This window comes from Coturnix japonica, chromosome 2, assembly GCF_001577835.2.
Source record: "Coturnix japonica isolate 7356 chromosome 2, Coturnix japonica 2.1, whole genome shotgun sequence".
NCBI classification, from domain to species: Eukaryota; Metazoa; Chordata; class Aves; order Galliformes; family Phasianidae; genus Coturnix; species Coturnix japonica.
Genome location: NC_029517.1, coordinates 57757920 through 57778122, shown reverse-complemented (window position 1 = coordinate 57778122; position 20203 = coordinate 57757920). Strand labels below are relative to the sequence as shown.

General features: G+C 34.1%; 1 protein-coding gene across 10 annotated transcripts in view; it reads left to right on the top strand.

Annotated features, from left to right (window-relative positions):
- CDH10 (cadherin 10) overlaps positions 1-20203 on the top strand; it is an 89936-nt gene that overhangs the window by 55211 nt on the left and 14522 nt on the right. For all 10 annotated transcript variants that reach the window (XM_015854461.2, XM_032442477.1, XM_015854458.2 and 7 more), the window contains 6 exons: positions 1107-1401; positions 7559-7678; positions 8238-8405; positions 14005-14192; positions 16494-16747; positions 19898-20034. In XM_015854461.2, the coding sequence (XP_015709947.1) occupies positions 1107-1401; positions 7559-7678; positions 8238-8405; positions 14005-14192; positions 16494-16747; positions 19898-20034 (1162 nt within the window). The remainder of the gene's footprint in view (positions 1-1106; positions 1402-7558; positions 7679-8237; positions 8406-14004; positions 14193-16493; positions 16748-19897; positions 20035-20203) is intronic.

Here is a 20203-nt window from a genome sequence, read left to right as displayed (position 1 = left end):
ATTTACAATACAAAAATAACTAAATAGTTATCATTTATATTTACAACAACTGCAACTCCTTGAATCTCTTTAAACTGGTCATGTTTATCATTCTGTATGGAAGTACAAGTTTATGAACATAGTTAATCTGCACAGGTAGCAGGTAGCTTCTTATTTATATGCTACAAAATGTGTTTCTTACTGCTGCATGCATAAAATTGAAAGTATTCAAAATATCCTTTAAAATTAATCAAAACTTCTGCTTGATGTAACCCTTCTGCTGAATCTAAAAATAAAATATTCATTTCATAGTGACAATAGATCTGAATGCTGGATTCCTTCAGTTAGATATGAAATCAATGACAGATACAGAAAGGTGATGAGAGAAACTGTGCTAAGTTTATCCAAAGATCAAATTAGTCAACTACAATATTGTACTTAAAAAGGTAATGCAATAGAATAAGTTTTTTTTCAATACAGATGTACTGAAATAAGTTTGTACTGAAGGTCATTAATAGATGAATTATATTACTTAAATATTACATCGTACTGACATAACACCTGTTATCTGAATCCTTAATAAATTTGTGAATTTCCTTGAGGCTATTTACATTTGTTGATGGAATTAAAAGGATAATGACTTCAAATAAATAGCCTGGTTTAGGAGAAATATAAATAATATGATATATGAAAGCTAAAATTAGTCTGACATGAAGTCAGTTGTTCTATTTTCCTTAATTGTCATGTACCCTGCCATGTACTTTATCTGCTTAGTGAATTTACAACTAGCACAGCAGGTTGTGAATTTTTAATAGGATCTCTTCAAGGAAGGAAAAGGTCAGTATTAACATAAAAATCTTCTTTAAGAATTGTGGTGCAAAGGTTTCTTAGCAGAGAACAGGTGTTGCTGCAAAACTGAAATCTGCCATTACAGTCAAATTAAAAGATTCTTGGAGCTAAGTTAAGAAACAAATGCTTCAGTGTAACATCATGCCTTCTAGTCAGAAGTTACTGAAAATGACTGTTTTCTTGGTTGATGGATTCAAAATTTTATTTATTATAGTAATTAAAAATATTTTTCATTACTTCTAAATATAATTATTTTTGTTTGTTTTTTTTCTCTTCAGCTTCATTCTGATCAGGACAAGGGAGACGGATCTCTCAAATACATTTTGTCAGGAGATGGGGCAGGTACTCTTTTTATAATTGATGAAAAAACAGGTGACATTCATGCTACCCGGAGAATTGACAGGGAAGAGAAAGCCTTTTACACCCTGCGTGCCCAAGCTATTAACAGAAGAACTCTGAGACCAGTGGAACCTGAATCTGAGTTTGTCATCAAAATCCATGACATCAATGACAATGAACCAACATTTCCAGAAGAAATTTATACTGCTAGTGTTCCTGAAATGTCAGTAGTGGGTGAGTGCTTTATACTGTAACAGAAATGCCTGCTCTAATTATGTTATTCAACAGATTTTCCTCCATCTTCTGAAAATTCAGTCATATCTGGAATTTTTCTTTATGGACTATTTACTTTTTAGTTCAGTTTGCTCATTCAAATACTTGTATTTCATCCAGAAAGAGATGTTGTGATTTCTACTTAGAATGTTTAAAGCATTAACATAAAGTAGTTTAGAATACAAACAGGAACAGAAAGTAAATAATGGTGAATCACTTTTACCTTTAAGAATTACTAGAATAAGGTTAATAAATTAGCTTGTTGAATGCTCAATGAACTTTTCTTTCATTTTACTGGAAGCGCCCAGTGATACACACTGTGTGGAGATCTGTCTTGACTTTGCTCAGCCACAGAAAGAGTGAAAGACATTTGCTCATGTACTGTTGATGCACTCACTGCCTGTAGGTAGACTGTTTGCTCTTCATTCTCCTCTTTGCATTTAGTTTCAGGTAGAGTGCTTAGCAAGAACTTTACATTAGTAAAACCCTTGTCATTTCTTGATGTATTTCTGCCTAGAGTCTTCCAAGGGTTTTTCCATCATGACTCCACATCTGAGTAACACTGAATTGTGGAAAAATGATCTCTGTTTGCTAAGCATAGTCAAGTGTTAAGGATAAGATTAACATGAAAAGAGAACAATGTTTGAGTTTTATCAAAATTAATGACACAATCCTAACAGAATAGATTTTTTATCCACAACTATGAAGTTCTGGCCTGTATCATGCCAGGTAGACAGAATTAAACACAGTAGTATTTTGGAGTGCAGAGCTACCTTTAGGCTGTATTTTGAGTTTTCAAAATATTTCCTTAAAAATTCACTTATTCATTATACTATAGTAGATAAAAATGTTAATTTCTTAATATCCAGGAAACATCCACAGTAGCTTCAGTTCTATTCTTAAGAAAATATTTCAGTCTTCTTGTGTGTTGTGATTGCAACATTAAGAAGTCATCACTCAGCAATAAGATTTCAGTATTCAAAACTGGAAGGCAGGGAAAGCAAATGTATTTGATTTCTGCATATACTGTCCACATCACCTAGAGTTCCTAAAGGAAATGTATGAGAAAGCTGTAAAGGGTCTCTATCAGGACAAGAAATAATGCCTTTGCACCAGAAAGAGGGTAGATTTGGATTAGATATTTACTAGGGGTGGCGATGTACTAGAACAAGTTGTCTAGGGAAGCTGTGGATCTCAGATATTTGAGGCTGGGCTGGATCGGACTTTGAGCATCCTGATTCTGTGATTGTATGTTGGTCTGCACTGGAATTCCATCTGTCAGAGAACTGAAAAGGCTTCCTTATTTATTGTTCTAAAATAGAAACAAAATATAATACTAATTTTTACTGGTTTTGCTGATTGGATTTCTAGAATCATGACTTTTAAAAAAAAATTAAAAAAAAAAAAAATTCCTTAGGGAAAGCTTATTTAAAGGACATTGCTGAATAGTCTGGAGACACATGTCAAGTGGATCAAAAAATAAAATCTTAGAGCTTCCACTTCCTTTTTCATGTTAACTATTGACTAAGGAAGTTTAAGACTTAGAGATAAAAGAAATGTAGAGATAAACTGCAATCTAGGACTGCCTTGTTCATCTTTCTTCTACTGCTCATTAATCATAGTAAAGGCGGGGATAAATGTGCTAACATCAGGATCTCACATTTAGGTCAATAGACTTGAAGACATCTTGTTTTTCTGTTCTGCCCCTTCTACACTCTCCATATCTTCTTGATCACCAAGACTTCTTTTCAGAACAGTACACCGTTTCTTTTATTTGATGTTGCTTCTCTGTTCATTCATTGTACCTAGATGTAATCTAATCATTATTTATCCTTATTTCATTCTATATTTATGATGTTGAGCAACATTTTATGAATCTTTTACTCAGAAGCACTTTGCATTTCTAGTTGCATCTGTTTTCCACTTGTACATTACAGATATTGATATACACTTCAGTGTAATCTCCCACTGGGTTCGCATGTGATCTGCAGGTTTGGTCTCCCACAGATAGCTTGTCATCCTTAACTGTGTCTGTCTTTTTGTCTTCAGACAGTGTTTTGAGTTACTATTGCTTGGGTTTCTCCCCAGGCTTTTTGTTCACTCCCTCATTAGTGCTGCTCCAACAACTTCCGGAGCTTAATCCTTTTCTTCTACCATTGCATTTATCTCATTACACTTGCTTCTTTTTTTCCTATTAACAGATTTTTTTCTTTACTCTTTTTCCATAGTTCTTTCACCAAATCTTTTGTATTAAATGATTTGCAGTTTTATGATGTTAACAACAGACTCTGAAAAATGAGGTCATATTAGATATTTAAATATTTTACAAACAATTTTAAATAGATCACTTTAGAACTACAAGCATCCTTGCCAGCCTTGTCTCCAGCTTATTATTTTCCAAGTTACAAAAGCAACATGTAAGCAAAGTGCACTGACACAGACTTCTCTGAATATGCAACCCTTTCCAATACTTTGTTACAGGGGAGAACATATCTGGTTATTTCCTCTTTTCTACTAGAAGGAACAGAAGGTTTCTGCTAATTCAACTTGTTACTTGAATGGATAATTTACTACTGAGGGCAGTTGATCTTAAATAGTGCATAACTCACTTGGATATAGGAAATAAGTTACAAATTCAACTGTACAATAGATATCTGTTGTTTATAGTACCCCCTAAATCCCATTTAATTATTTATGGTAATTCTTCTCTAAGACTTCTATATCATAAATACATGGTGAGGCTGAAATCATTAATACTTGTATACTGTCTGGAGATGTTTGTTAAGAAACCATTTAAAAGGGCCAACTGTATTAAGTACTACTGTATTATCAGGCCTTAGAGAAATTCAAACAGTATAATTAAAATTATTTTCACATTTGCCTTCTAACAATTGCAATAACCTGACAAATGTCAGTTTGTTTCTGGGCCTAGCACACCTCTATGTAATTCTAGTTTACTGTGTAATGAAACTTCTAATAATATGAGGAGGAAGTTACATAGTTCACAGTTGTATTCATGCCTTAGTAATACCATAGCTGGTGCCAAATTCTTTGTTATATTATTGCCGTGTCATTTAAGTCCTCCTGTAGAGTTCAGATTAGTCTTTGGATCCTGTACATCCTCATATAAAAGGCAGAGAGAAAGACTCGGACTAACTGACAAGGACTAAGTCACATTGCAAACACCAACATGAGTGATCAAAATCAGTGCCTTGGGATTTCTGGTCCAAATTTAAGACTTGTGCAAACAATAAACTACTAGTATTGAGTTATCAATAGTCTTCAGTGAACTGATGCAGGACAAGAAATTAATAGTTTGACAATTGATACACACAATATAACATTAATGAGGGTGGTTTTCTTAATTTCTTTTGATTCAAATGATCTCTTGAAGTGTTAAACGTGCAATTTGAAGTGAAGATAAAGCTAACCTGCAGTTATCATTATTCCTATTCTAACTGCAATTATCAAACAACACAAAAATCTGAAGTGAATGACTGTCTTGAGTTTAAAGCAGTAGCTCGAAGTTTCTAAAAGACCTTTCACTTCTGACCTCAACTTCTAAAGTGATGATGCTCAGTGGCTTCCTACCGGAGCCTTATTTTCCTAGCCCAATCCTACTGCAATGCTCCCCCTTAATCATTCTTCTTCCATGTCTGAAATTATCAACTAGCATACAAATTTATTTTTACTTCTGCTTTCATTCTTCTATCCCTTGCCTACCAAGAGGCAGTTCTCAGATTTATTTACCTTTGATAAGAAGCTTGCAATTTCACAAGTGTAAGAGAACTTTTTTTCCCCACAGTGAAGGAGTGAGAAGAGGGAAAGTTTTATACTGGGTTAAATTGCAGACTTGTTACTGATATAGCTTTCATTTAGGGTGACTAAGCTTGAAATTATTTGAAAAGTAAAAATATTTATAAATAAAAAATGTATAAAACAGAAGGATGGTGCAAATCTTGAAGGCACTGTATGCTATCAATTACTTAATTTTTTCTCTAATCTTATATAATAAACAACAGTTTATATTTGTCCCATATAAATGATTTCCTATCAATAATTACTACTAATTAGAACATATAAAAGAGAGGCAAAAATTAGAACAATAAATAACTCAGTTGCACATAATAGATCCTAAATACTACCTTTCATGAGTTTGCTACATAGACTTTTCTCATTAATACATTTTTTTCAATCATAATAATGAGTGTTTACAAATATAGAGTATAATAATTTAAAATCTTGAATAATGTTACGTTAGTTTGTGCTTGTATATGAAAAGTTTTTGCCAGTTTGTGGAGGAAAGAGGAGTATATCCAGGAAGCTGTGATGTCACACTGAGGAAGCATTTGTCTGTATTTAGTTTTCTTTTTCTATTATTATTATTTTATTATTTTAACTCTTTGCAGAACTTAATTTAACAAACATTATTTGTTCTTATCTTCCTTTTACACAACACTACTTTGCTATTTCGGAGCAAGTATTATTTAGGAGCTAGCATCAATATTAGCACAGCAGTTTACTGCCACGATGGTTTAAACAGTGTATTTCAATTCAGTCAAATAATCCATATTCAAACACAAGGCTTCTGTATCTTTTTAACAGAAATATAGTTAACAGATTTGAGATACAGTTTAGTGTGGCCTATGTGAGATACTCGTGAATCAGAAATTGGCCAAGTCTTTATGACAGCTCTCCCAACAGTATTGTATTTAACAAATGTTCTCATTTTCAGTTTCTACCCTATTCTGGATGCTTACTAAAACAGAAATTAATACTTTGGAAAGTACTCAAAGCTTCCTTTTTTTTTTCTTTTTCTTTTTTTTCTTCTTTTTCTTTTTTTTTTTTTTTTCCCAATTNTTTTTTTTTTTTTTTTCCCAATTATACTTGTGTAGCTTTTTTAATTTTTAACTTTGTGTTTGAGACTCTGTTCTGTTAAATCAATGATTCATTCTTTTTTATGATCAATAGCAATGTAGCTAGGATTTTGCCGGTTATTGACTTTATTATGAGATGCAAGTACTTCTAGGGCCTTGCTGAAATAAGCATTTCTGTTGTAATACAGTTGAAAATTCATCACAGATTAAACCATTAGGCATGTAATCATATCATTGGTACTGGCAAAAATTGTTCATATGATTGAAAAATTGACTTATCAAAAGCTGATTTGTCATCACCTTATGAATTCTCAAAGGGGTGTTGTAGCTTTTATTTCTATTTGCTTACCTATGCATGTCAAAATAAATATGTAATGTAGCCCTAACTATGAGAGGAAATAATTGGTTTCCTCCATGTTGCTTGAGTTTACAGGTGATTTATTTCACAATACTGGCAGCACTTGTATAACTCAGTTCTATCTCTATAACTAAGTCGTTTCAAAGACCATATGATAATATTTCTTCTGCTAATACCCATGTATCCACTTAAAGGATAGGTGGAACTTTTTCCACCTATCTTTTTCCACCTAAAGGATAGGTGGAAGGATTGTGTGCCCCGGTGGCGCAGTGGTTAAAGATGCCGCCATGCAACACTGGGGCCCGGAGTTCGAATCCCCCCTGTGGCGCAAGTGGTAGAAGTGCCGCTCTGCTACACAGAGGCTCGAATCCCGGGGGCCGGACTCGATGATCTCTAAAGTCCCTTCCAACCCGCACGAAATTATGAAACTGATGACTATTTTTTCCCCACATTTGATGACCTATTCAAAAATATTTTTGTCATGTGTTTCTGTGGCATTTTATATTACACTGACATCAAAAACAAAAGAAAACATAAATTGTTCTGGGAAATGAAAAGCAGATATCCATTGCAATAAAAATGAACATGTGCTCTAATAGGAGTACATAAGTATGAATGCATGATAGCAAGGTAGGGAGAAGAATTCAAACACTGCTAACGTTTACCTTTATTTATTGCATCTTAATTACACTTGTGGGATTATGGAAATTTAGATCTAATTAATATAAAATGGAACAGAAAAGTGTGAGTCTGAAGTTGACTAAGATGATAAATGTATTTCAGCATCAGCTGAAAATTTCTTTGGGGTTTACTTGAATGGAAACTAAAGTTCTGGATCTCTGTTTAGTACTATGTGAAACTAAGTTGACTTTTGATGCTTAAGGTACCTCTGTGGTGCAAGTCACAGCTACGGATGCCGATGACCCTTCATATGGTAACAGTGCCAGAATCATTTACAGCATACTTCAAGGACAGCCATATTTCTCTGTGGAACCAGAAACAGGTCAGGAGACTTGTTCTTTCATTTTGAAAATCACCTTAAGAAAAATTTAAAAGCTAATTGAAATGAAATAATATATTTTGCTATTTTCATTGTAACTCATATTTCTTATTATAAATGTAAAAACTCACAATTATCACTGCTAATACCATAAAGTGTAAATAATGTTACAGTGGTACAATTGAAATAGCTGTAACAGTGTGAGGATCTAAGTGATAAAGGCAACAAGAAGGATACATGTACTAGAAAATGTTGCTTGGCATTTTTTAAAATGGTTCTAGTTAGTATAATAATGTTTTCTTGAATGTATCTCAAACTGTCTTTAGCTTGAAACGTAAACTTGAAAGGGAGCTGCGATGTAGAATGAAGGGGGATTTTTTTTTAACAGATTGTACTGAAGACTATGAAGCTTATGAAAGTAAATTTGTACTTTAAAACATGAAATGAATATTTTGTAAATACATTTCACAGACTACTACAAAAAGCTTTAGATTGCTGCATGTTTATAAAAAAAAAGGGTGTGTGTGTGTGATTAACAATTTTTGTGTGTTCCTTATTTAAGGCATCATCCGGACTGCTTTGCCAAATATGAACAGAGAGAACAGGGAGCAGTACCAAGTGGTTATCCAGGCAAAGGACATGGGAGGCCAGATGGGTGGATTATCAGGGACCACTACTGTGAACATCACTTTGACTGATGTCAATGACAATCCACCTCGATTTCCCCAGAGTAAGCTGCATTTAATTGTTGTCCTGCACTGTAAGAGCTTCAAACTAAAGAGTTAAGCAATCACCATCTGGTTTAATTTAGAGTAAATCTAGATTACAGGGCACACATGAACAACAACAACAAAAAAGGCTTATGTGCTGATTTATTCACTATTATTAAAGCAGAATATTAAATGTTACAGCACTTGTTTATTAGGAAAACATTTACATGATCAGCTATAGTGATGGCAGGCCTAGGATACCTTCCAGTTCTGTGGAAGAGGGTGAGAGGTGAATTCGTAAGAGCATTAGAGCAGTGTTTTTCTTTCCCCTTACCTTAATTCCTAGAGATTCCCCTACCAGAAAATAAAGCATGTAGTTGTTGCAGATATACAGAAATGTTTGAATTGTATTATCTGCTTAAATATTTAATCATGGAGAAACTGGGAAAGGAATTACGTGAAGAAAATCAAGCAGATTTGTACTTCCCTAGTTACAGTGCTCCAGAATCTGATAGATATCTGAAAGTGAAATAAATGGCATTTAAATTATTTTTTTTTATTACTTATGTTGACCAATGCATTTTGTACTGATTTTTAACTTTTGTTAGTATAAGTATCAAGACACTTTAACCTCTGACTAGAATATGAAATCATCCTCCAAGCTCAAAACAACTGAAGTTGGTTCTAATGATTCTGTATGTCCTTTATGGCACAAATGGAGTACATACCTTTGTTCAATTTAGCATTGTAATTAAAGCATATATGTATTTTGCTAAGATGTTTATCAGCGTGGGCTTTAAAATACACTCATAGGAATATCACAAGCAACGGAACATTTACAGTTTGTGCATAGCTGAACAAACCTTATTCTAGACAGAATTTATTGTTAATTTGTCTTTTTATGTCCTCCTGTATCTACACAATGTTTTTAAGTATTAAATATGCAGTTAAGCCTTCCCTGTTCTCTTTTCCCTTCTTCCTTCCTTCTTGTCTTTCTGTTTTGTTTTTCCTTTTTGATTTTTTTGTTTCTTAAATATTGTGTGATATCAGTACGTAGAGCTGTGGAATCAACTTTCTAGACTGTGTTTACATGACTTATGAGGTAGTCCAACACCATATTCATTGGACTTGGATGATGATCTGGTGTAGCATCCCAGGAATATATGCGTTTTTCTATGCTCTGTGTGAATCAGATGAGATGTTTTGTTTAAACTAACTTTAGTTCTTGGTGGGCTTTTGTTTTACTTTGGTTTTCTCTCTGCCAGTAGTCACACTAACTGCAAATATGTTTTACTAGAAATAAAATTTAAAATATTCATAAAGGTTAATGTAATTTCACTGGTTATAACAAAGTTAGAGGTCAATGGTTACTTGTTTTTTTTTGTTGTTGTTGTTGTTTTTTTTTGTTTGTTTTTGTTTTTAATGATCTTTATTTTTAATCTCTAAATAGAAATCACTGAGACTCTGAGAACTGATGACTGTTCAGTTCCATCCTACCACTATCTTTTGATCTTAGGTTCATAAGATGATTGGTAAATCTTGTAAGAATACAATTATTTAAAAATTCCATATGTTTTCACAGGACTCAGTAGCATAGATGATGAATTAATGAGTTTCCATGTGGGAGAAGTTTAAAATTATCTAAGAGTATTTTTGAGAGAAAAAAAAATAAAATTGATTCCTCTTAGCTCTAATGTAGAGGCTGGGGCCTCTTCAGAGTATTTTTCCACTCTTAAAAATCCCCTTAAAACTGTGTCTATATCAGTGACTTTCTAGAAAACTGTTCTGTGATCACATGCTGACATTTAACACAGAATCCTTCCTCTGGACCCTCTACTCTAACAGCTTCACAAACGTCCTGTGCAGAAGGACCTCGGTTTGGACACGGTACTCCAGACAGGGTCATACAAGGACATTTGAGGGGATCAGTCACCTCCCCCTACCTTGCTGGCCAACCTTCTTTTGATGCAGGCCAGAAAACTCTTGGCCTTCTGGGCTGTGAGCATGCACTGCTGGTTCATCCACCAGGACTCACAATCCCCTGTAGGACTGTTCTCAATGAGTTCTTCTCCCAGTCTGCATGCATATCTGGGATTACCATTATTCACGTGTAAATTCATGTCACCTGGCCTTGTTGAACTTCATTAGTTTCACATGGGTTCCATTTTCAATTCTGTCCAGGTCACTTTGGCTGGCATTCCTTCTTTCTATTGTGTCAATTGTGCCATGCAACTTTGGTCTTATCAGCAAACTTGATGAGGAGACACTCTATCTTTGCTATGTTGTTGGTAGAGATGTTAGAAATCACTGTCGCCCAGGGCCCTGACTTGTGATGTGGAACTACTGACAACAATCCTTTCACTACAGTCATGCAAACAATTCTGTATCTACTGAACAATCAACCCTTAAAACCCATCTCTATGCCTAAGGACTTGCATAAAACCAAATAGTCTACATCAGTTGCGTTTCTGTTGTCCAGTGATGCTATTGCACCATCATAGAAGACTATGAGATTGGTTAGGTGTGATCTGCCTGTGGTGAATCTTGCATGTTCTATAATATCTCTTCCAGGAGGATTCAATCTATGATATTCCTAAACACAGAGATGAGGCTTACCAGTCTCTAGTTCCCCAGGTCTTCCTTTGTCCTTTTCAGTTGCTGGGGGTCTTACCTGGCGACCTCAACTTTTCCAAATACAACAGAGAGGGACTTGGCAACTAAATCAGCCCTTACACTTTGGATGCATGCTCAAAAAGTTCATCAAGCTGGGCACACTTACATCCATGACACCCTGCTCTTTCTTCATGCTAGCGTTTCCCACAGCTGAAGGTCTGAGCATAAATTTTGCTCTTCAAGTGCTCTGTCTGGGTCACACATCAGCAGGGAAAGGCCTCTCAGTCTGGGTTTCTGTCTCAGCCTGTCCATTGTGACATGTGGTCATCCTGTTTGCGTACTGCACTCTAGTGTTCCCAGATCAGAAAAAAGTGGCACCCTGTGCCCTTCCTGCTCTGCCTGCATAAACATGTAAGTCAAGATTCTGAACAGAAAGGCGATTAAAGACAATTACTGGATCATTGTTTCAGTTGTTATACTTTCAACTCTTTTCTAGAAGCAGGAATATTGTGCACACTGCCACAAGTATGCAGACAGGCTTTCACCTTGCTTCCACTCTCTTTGGTACATAGAGCAGCTTTTTGCTTACACTATCATGTCTGTGAGAACAACACTCCCTGGAATAAATGCAAACAATATATGCCTCTCACTAGGAGAAGAAGAGCAATGAAACAAAAGGGATTTACAGTAGAACTTTGCACAACTAATTGAGTTTGTGTAGTTACGTTCTGATACGATGGCTAAACCTACACTATCTCCCTCATGTCCTAAATGGCTTCTAGTCATCAGTGACAAAAATAAGAAAAATGTAGTATTTTATACTATGGTGAATAATTTATTTCACATGGTAGATTTCTGGTTATTTTCAGCATCTGTCTCCATTGTGTTATATGTACCTACAACTTATTAAATTATCTATAAAGTTGGGTATAACAGTGGAAGTCAATAAAGTGTCCACAATGCACTGATTGGGAATGTAGTTTTAAGCATACACACACAAGGAAAAATAAATAAATAAATAAATAAATAAATAAATAAATAATAGTTGACATGCAATAGGGCTAATTATGACATATCAAATATTTGTAAAAAGAGCAGTCTTTCACTGTAGTCTCACATGGGTGTCCCGGTAGATGACAGGTTGGCCACGAACCAGCAGTGTGCCCTCATCACTAAAAAGGCCAATGGCGTTCTGGGATACATTAAAATAGCATGCCCAGCAGGTCAAGGGAGGTGATCCTCCCTACTTACACCCTGGATAAGACATCATCTGGAGTATTGTGTCCAGTCCTGGGCTCCCCAGTACAAAAAAAGACAGGAATCTCTTGGAAAGAGTCCAGCAGAGGGCCACAAAGATGGTGAAGGGCCTGGAGCATCTCCCCTATGAAGAAAGGCTTAGTGAACTGGGTCTGTTTAGCATTAAGACGACTGAGAGTAAATACCCAAGGTGTGGGAAGCAAAGTGGTGAGGCCAGAGTCTTTTCAGCAATGTGTAGGGACAGGACAAGGGGAAACAGCTGGGAACTGGAGCAAAGGAAGTTCCACACAAATGTGCACAAGAACTTTACAGAGAGGGTGACAGAGCACTGGAACAGACTGCCCGGGGGGCTGTGGAGTCTCCTTCTCCGGAGATATTCAAGACCCACCTGGATGCCTACCTGTGCAACCTGGCATAAGGAACCAGCTTTGGCAGGGGGTTTGGCTTACTGAGCGCTGGGAGTCCTTTCCAAGCCCTATGATTCTGTGAAATACTAAAAAATAGCCTCTGCTCCCTTTTTTTTTTTTTTTAAAAAAAAAAAACAAAACAAAACAAAAAAACAAAAAATAAACATTAACAGATTACACAGAGATTAAACACTAATGTAGCAGAGTACACAGATTTAGGTTTCAGAGAAAGGTAATGAATACATCAGAGCAAATGCAAGATAAATCACTCAACTGAAACACCAAAAAGCAGCTGCATAGAAATGAATTTCATATAAATAGAATATGGAGTGTTTAGGGTCATAAAGTATTAATTCTGGTGCTGTATACCAGTTTCATATCAAAAGCTAATGAAACAATTGTAAGAAATTCAATTTTAGACTTCTCTATTCAAGATTTACTAAAGTATATATGAATGTGTTTGAAGGCTTTTATAGATTTTTCTTTTTTTCATGTTGGCAAGCTACAAAGGGAAATAAAAAGCAATTCCACAGTATAAGAGAAATTCTTAAACTTTTGAGTAGACAAAGAGTGCTTTTGTTTTTTTTCAGCCAGTCTCCTTGAAATGGGAAACAGTACCTTTGTCACTCTGTAGTTGCCTCTGTTTTCCTGAGGATATGTTGGAATTGTGTTGCCACTGCCACCCGCCATAGTTCTTTCTGATCACACAAAATTACTAATTTCCTTTATCAATTTACTTAATTAGGTATATGCATGCTGTTTCCCAGGTCCACCTACTTGTGGATTTTCATAACTTTTCCCCCTACTTATCTAATGCTTTACCTGACAATCTAGTTTGGAAAGCCAGAATTTCAGTTTGCTTCCTATTCTTGGCTGGAAAAGTCAGGGAAGTTCTGGTCTTTCTATTGCTTCTATGATAATATAGATGTAAAATGCATCAAAGATTCACATTAAATGCTACTAGAGGAGGAGTGGGGAGGAAAATAATTTTTAAGAAGAGTAAGGTCTGAAGGGATCATAGAACAATCAAGGGATCATAGAGCAGTTTTTCCATGTAGTTTCAGCAATTACATAAACAAAAAAAAAGAAAACAATCATTTTCTGGAAAGTAAAAATAGAAGGCCTTTTCAACTCTTTTTTTCTAGGATTTTTTTCCTCTGATTTTAGTTTTCTACAGTTTTCACTCTTATACCTGAAGTTCTCCCCCACATAATTCTTTGCCTCAAATGCATTACAAAGGGAAGTGTCTAGAATAAAAGAAACCAAAATCTGCAGATGATGTTACTTAATGCATGTGTAACGGTTTATGGGACTCCTGAGTGGCTCTTTGTCTCTTTGACAGGTACCATCCATCTCCGCATTCCTGAGTCTTCTCCAGTTGGGACAGCTATTGGCAGCGTCAAAGCTACAGATGCAGATATTGGAAAAAATGCAGAAGTAGAGTACAGAATTGTAGATGGAGATGGGACAGATATGTTTGACATTGTGACACAGAGGGACACACAGGAAGGCATCATTACTGTGCGGAAGGTGCCTATTAAAAAGTTTCACTACATGGCTTTGGTGACAATGTTATGGCACAGCTCTTTCTAAAAAAGTGCTTAGATCATGTGATGGTGATTGTAACTGCTTAACATATGCAAATATTTCCCTACTGTTGAATGAATGGTATTATTTCCCTTCAAGATGAACTAGAAATAATACATCGAAGCAATATCACTGAGACACAGAAATACAGGTTTAAAGCAATATTGCCAGTTAAGTATGCAAAAAAAATTGGCCATTCACAATGCTAGTACTAATTATTTCTGTGGTTTCAAATAGATTTCTCTAGTATTCATGCAAGCTATTCTCTTCAGCAAGAAATATGCAATTAACTAACTACTAAATATTATAGTCTTTCCTTCTTTGGAATTGTCATCCATTCAGCATCAATTTCAGAGACCAACATATGCCAAGAAGCAGCTATATTTGTTGAAACTATCACAAGCTATAATGTTTTATTACTGTTTTCAGCAAGTTAGCTGGTACACACAAGTAGTGCATAATGCTGGTGTACTTGTTTCAGAGCTAGCTTTAGTTCTGTCTTTTGTCTCTAAGCACTTTCATGGGTGTAAGATCTCAGAAATAGAAATGCCATTCTCAACCTCAACCATGGCCCTCAACTGTTTTTCCTTCTGAAGTGCTCCAGTCCTTTTTTTTTTTTGGGATTTCAAGCATTTCTAAAGAATCTGTGCAGTATTTCTAACAGAAACTAACACTGTAAGCATTGCATAACAAACAAAACACTACTATACAACAATATCAAGAGATGAGGAGAGGGATAATGACAAATAAGTTAAAGATATGTTCCGCAAAGATGATAGTGAATTCCTTTCTGTAACCTCTGATATTTTGTGCTCTTTCACAGAAAATTATCTGGGAAGGTTTGAAAATACCAAGCTAGGGACCAGATATTTTATCTTTTCATATAAGTTTATGATGTCTTGGGCCTTTCTTGCTTGAGGTCTTCTACGCAGACTTCTATTATATTTTAATCAATAAAGTCTTGAAAAACATAGCCTTACAACTTTTTCAAGTGTGTGAAATTCATGTTATAAGATATCAGCTCCAAAAAAGTCACAAATTGTAATGAATAAATTATTCTCATTTTGAGATTAGCAACCTGACACATCCTGAAATGTCCAGGATGTTTTCTTGTCCATCAGTTACTATATCTTAATGTGAGAGAAAGATAAAATTATTGCTTAACTTAACTGTTGCTGTGTCACAATTTTATATATTTAGACTATCATGGCTTCTTGGACTCTAGGTTGAAGGCAGCATCCCTTAACAGCAGTGTGCTGCACTTTTTAGACAATACCAGTAGTCGCATATTTAGCTTAGGTAACAACACTATCATGCATTTCTTAGGTATATTCTTATATATTCTTTCTTCTGCTCTCAATGGACCGCATCATTCTGCTCTAGGCTGTCTTTCTAGTATCTCACATGAACAGTAATTTGTCTTTAAAGGCAGAAAAGAGGAATTAAACAAGTCTTCTACCTCCCATTTTTGATGAAGGAAAATTAGTTGGTATCTTCATGACATTTATAGGGAAATAAGGAAGTATCATTAATTAGCTAATACTTCCCATCTATGAGAGTTGGAAACATTTGAAGGAACAGATGGATTTTTTTTTTTCTTCTTGTATCCACAACTGTTCCTAACCTTAGACCTTTTGCTTCCATTTTAAAAAGAAACTGCTGACAAAAATTTTAAATCTATTTCGAAAAAAAAAAAAGAAAAAAAAAAAAGTTTGAAATTCAGTGACAAGGAACAAAACAATGAATAAACAACAAAAATCTACAATGATTTTGAAGGCCAGGTATTGGTTTGACAATTAAAATACAGAATTTTGAGGTGTGTATAGTAATTCCTGAATAATAATAGTATTATGCACCTTGTTCTGCAATGTCAGAATTTTAAATCAGTATTTTAGGACTTTTAAATTCAGGAATTTTAGAAATTTTAAATTCAGACATTGTATTATTTCACATTGCTATGCTTGTGAAAGAACTGTAAAATTCACCAAATGACTAGTAAATCTGCACTGAAAAATATTTCTGCAATTTGTGCTATGTTAATTCAAGTATTATGTAGTTCAGAAATTTTAAGGGGAGCTTCTGTAAAAATCTTACAAACTGATAATTTCTTAGTAGGGAAAGTGGTTTTTACTTGGGAAATTCAAATTGTTAGGGTTATCCTAGCTTAGAACAAGATCTGCTGTGTGTTTGGGTCAACATTTGTTCATATGTAATTTACTAGTTTATCATCATCTTCATTTTCAGCCATTAGACTATGAGACAAGAAGGCTTTATACCTTGAAAGTAGAAGCTGAGAATACCCATGTGGATCCACGCTTCTATTACCTTGGGCCTTTCAAGGATACAACTATTGTGAAAATCTCTGTAGAGGATGTAGATGAGCCTCCTATCTTCAGCAGATCTTCTTACCTTTTTGAGGTTCATGAAGATATTGAGTTGGGGACAATAATAGGAACGGTAATGGCACGAGATCCTGATTCAGCTTCAAGTCCTATAAGGTAACCTCTGATTCTCTGTGAAGAAAGAAATTTGGTAAAGAAAATATTGAGAGACATAGTAGACCTACTACTACATCTTTTTCTCATATGTACTAGTGTGCCAACTAGACAGAATTGAAAATGATGCTATCTGTAAGTCTCAGATAGTTCAGGGAAGAGCCATTCACTTTCACACAAGACCAAGAATAAGTGCTTCTTAATACTTCCTATCTCAGAAAACATAAAATTACACACTGATTTTAAGTAGGCTCTTTAGGACTGCGTGCTTCAGAATATATATATTTTAAAAAAAAAAACAAAAAACTGCAAAACTAGTGTATGGGTGAGGGATTTAATGTCTTTTGACATTTAGACCTGGAAAATATGCAGTGGTTCCTGCTATACAGTGCAATTGCTACATATAATAGAATTATCCTAGTGTTTTTACAAACTCCCTATGGAATTAGACAAGATTAATCTTCAAGATATATCTTCTGTGGATACTTCTTGATGCTACTTGCTAGATCACATCTAGCTGTATATAGTTAACTGTATTTTGTTTTATTTAGTTTATTGTTGCTACAATACGTAAGTCTTAAACAGATAAGACAAATCTGTCTGAGATGAATATGTCTTGCCTGAAATACCTAACAAAGAATAAAAACTATATTTAAAAAAAGAATAAAAATAAAAAATAAAAAAAAACTAAACAAAACACCGTCATTATTTACTAACTTTGAAGTAAATTGTCACATGCAGTTGAATGAGGCCCATGTGGAAAAACTGCATTAAGAATTGAAGTTGAATCTAATTTTCTCCTACAGTGATTTATGTGTATAGAAAAGATAGCAGATGAAAGCACCAATCCTCTAAAATTGTAGAACATATAAATAACTTTGAGTGGATAAAGATGCAATGCTAATTTCATGACACAACTGACAGTTTTAGCAGTTAGGTTTCATAATTGTGAGCGGAAAAAGAACAAACTTGGCACTTTTATTCATTTTGTTGCTGACACAACTCAATGAACTTAAGGACTATATTTTCTTCATCAGTATTACTTACAAACAGTAGCAACTTAAAAAGTGTTTTGTATAATTTCTCTGTTTATGTTCTGTTGATGTCTGTGGCATCCCCCTAAAGAAAATAACTTATAAGAGGCAGGTTGGCAAAATCAAAATACTGAAGGGGATTATTTAGATTTAGTTTACTACAAATAAATAAATAAATACTGTGATAATGTTCTTCATGGCACATGTTTTTGGGTTTGTTTTTTTAAACTCCACACAGTTCAATATGGGAATGTTAAAACAATTCACACTGCATAGGTCAAATTCTTCTCTTCAATATTTGCTTTGTCTCTCAGCTTCAAAGAATAATTAGGTACCTAGAATAAGCTTTTATAAGTTATTACTTATTCCAACACCAATATTAAATAGAAAGTAGCATGTGTTCAACCCTAACTTGAAGAACTGACATTTAAACTAAAATATTTTGAACTTGTCATATTATTTTGACATTAAGCCAATTTGTATATTTAAACGCTAGTGTTAAATAGAAAAGAATCACAGCTTCAGGTTGTAAAATTAATTCAGGCTTTAACTTTCTTTTTAACTACTGCTTTTCAAATAATAGTTTCTGTTAATTCAAATTCTAATCAATTCAAGTTCCCATAAATTTAGTGTTTCTAAATACTAGTGTTTAGCAGCAGCTTCTTTCAGTTTTTTTGTTTGTTTCTATTCAATTAATGGAAATTTGTTTTGTTTTGTTTTTTAATGAATAATTTCAGTAGAATTTGCTGGTCATCTGAAGTGGGTAAAGGTATATACTTATCTAACATGACATCACATCATATCAAACATGAAACAGCATAAAAATTTATAACCAGACAATATGGCATAGAATTTGAAAAACAGTAAAGTTATTACCTATATAAAAAACAGATTGCTGTCAAAACAGGTTTTTTTTCTCTTTAAAGTTCCCACCATGGATGAAGAAAACCAGCTTTTTAGTCATATAAACAGAATAGTATTAATTATAATTTCTTTAAAATAAAAAAAAAAAAAAGATATTTTAAAATTTTAACTTATAGACAACTGGGTGAGAAAAAATATTTATATATATTTGAGGAAGTTTTTCCTGTAATTTCAGAAGATTTTTGGCTGTTCTAGTTTTCTTTTATTTTGTTCTCACAGGCATTTCTATGTTGTGGTATTTCCCCACTTCACTCAATCCAGTTAAATATTACATGTAAAAATTGGCATAATTAATGAAATGTTTAGGTCAGTCATAACAGGTGATAAAAACATAAGTTACTATTTTTAATATACTGCACAATAAATTGACCCAATACTGCCAGAATTAGACAAATAATCTTTACCTCACAAAATCTTACATTTTACTTCACATCAAAGGCTTAATCTTAACTTTGATGGCTGTGTTGAATATTAGAAAGAAAAATGAAGTGAAGAACATATTTACGGATCATAGTTTGACATATCTGCCATTTTGTGGTAGAAGAAATTTTTCCTGTAGATGCATAGCAGCTATGACAGCACATAAGATGCTTTAACAATCATAAAAGTGAAATTTCTGCATATAATCTAATTTTTATAGGTTTTCTTTCATTATTATTATTCCATCTCTATTAATTTAACATGCCCTAAAGCACAGAAATGGAGTTTATAAGAGTACTTTTGAAAAGATCAGGAATTAGCTGTCAGTCTCAGTCTGGAGAAACTCAACATCAAAGAGAATTTTCCTTTCAAGATTAAAACAATTCTTTAATTCTTATAATGAAATTTTGACTTAAGTTTTGGTGAGCCTTATATATGTCTATGAAGGTTCTGATGATAAAATATTACACTGTTATATCATACTGAATGACTTATGAAATCTATCAATTTTTATTCCTCATTCTAGAGAGCTAATCATGAGAATTTTTAGAAATTGGCATATACAGTTTTAGATATAATACTTACATTAACTACCAATGGTCAGGAGGAGAAAAGAAAGGAACCAGTTCTTTTACAGAAATGAAATATTTATTTTATGAAAAGCAAGCTTTTTAATATGACATACAGAACCCAAAAGCTGTATTGAATTTTGAAACAAATGCTTTCTTCCATGTTCTTAATCAATTAACAAAGGTTTTTTTTTCTTTGAATATAGGTTTTCACTGGATCGTCATACAGATCTTGACAGGATTTTCAATATTCATTCTGGAAATGGATCCATCTATACTTCTAAGCCACTGGATCGTGAGATATCACAATGGCACAATCTCAGTGTTATAGCAGCTGAGATCAGTAAGCTAATTTGGTATCTTTTCATTCCATTTCCTAAGCCCACAAGGTTAAATTTCCTTCCTCCCACTCCAATCTATGTGATATTCTGGGGAATTAAGTTGGGTATAGCTAACAACAACTATATGTAGGTTTTTTCCACCCTCACCTTTTTCTAACAATGACCATTAAT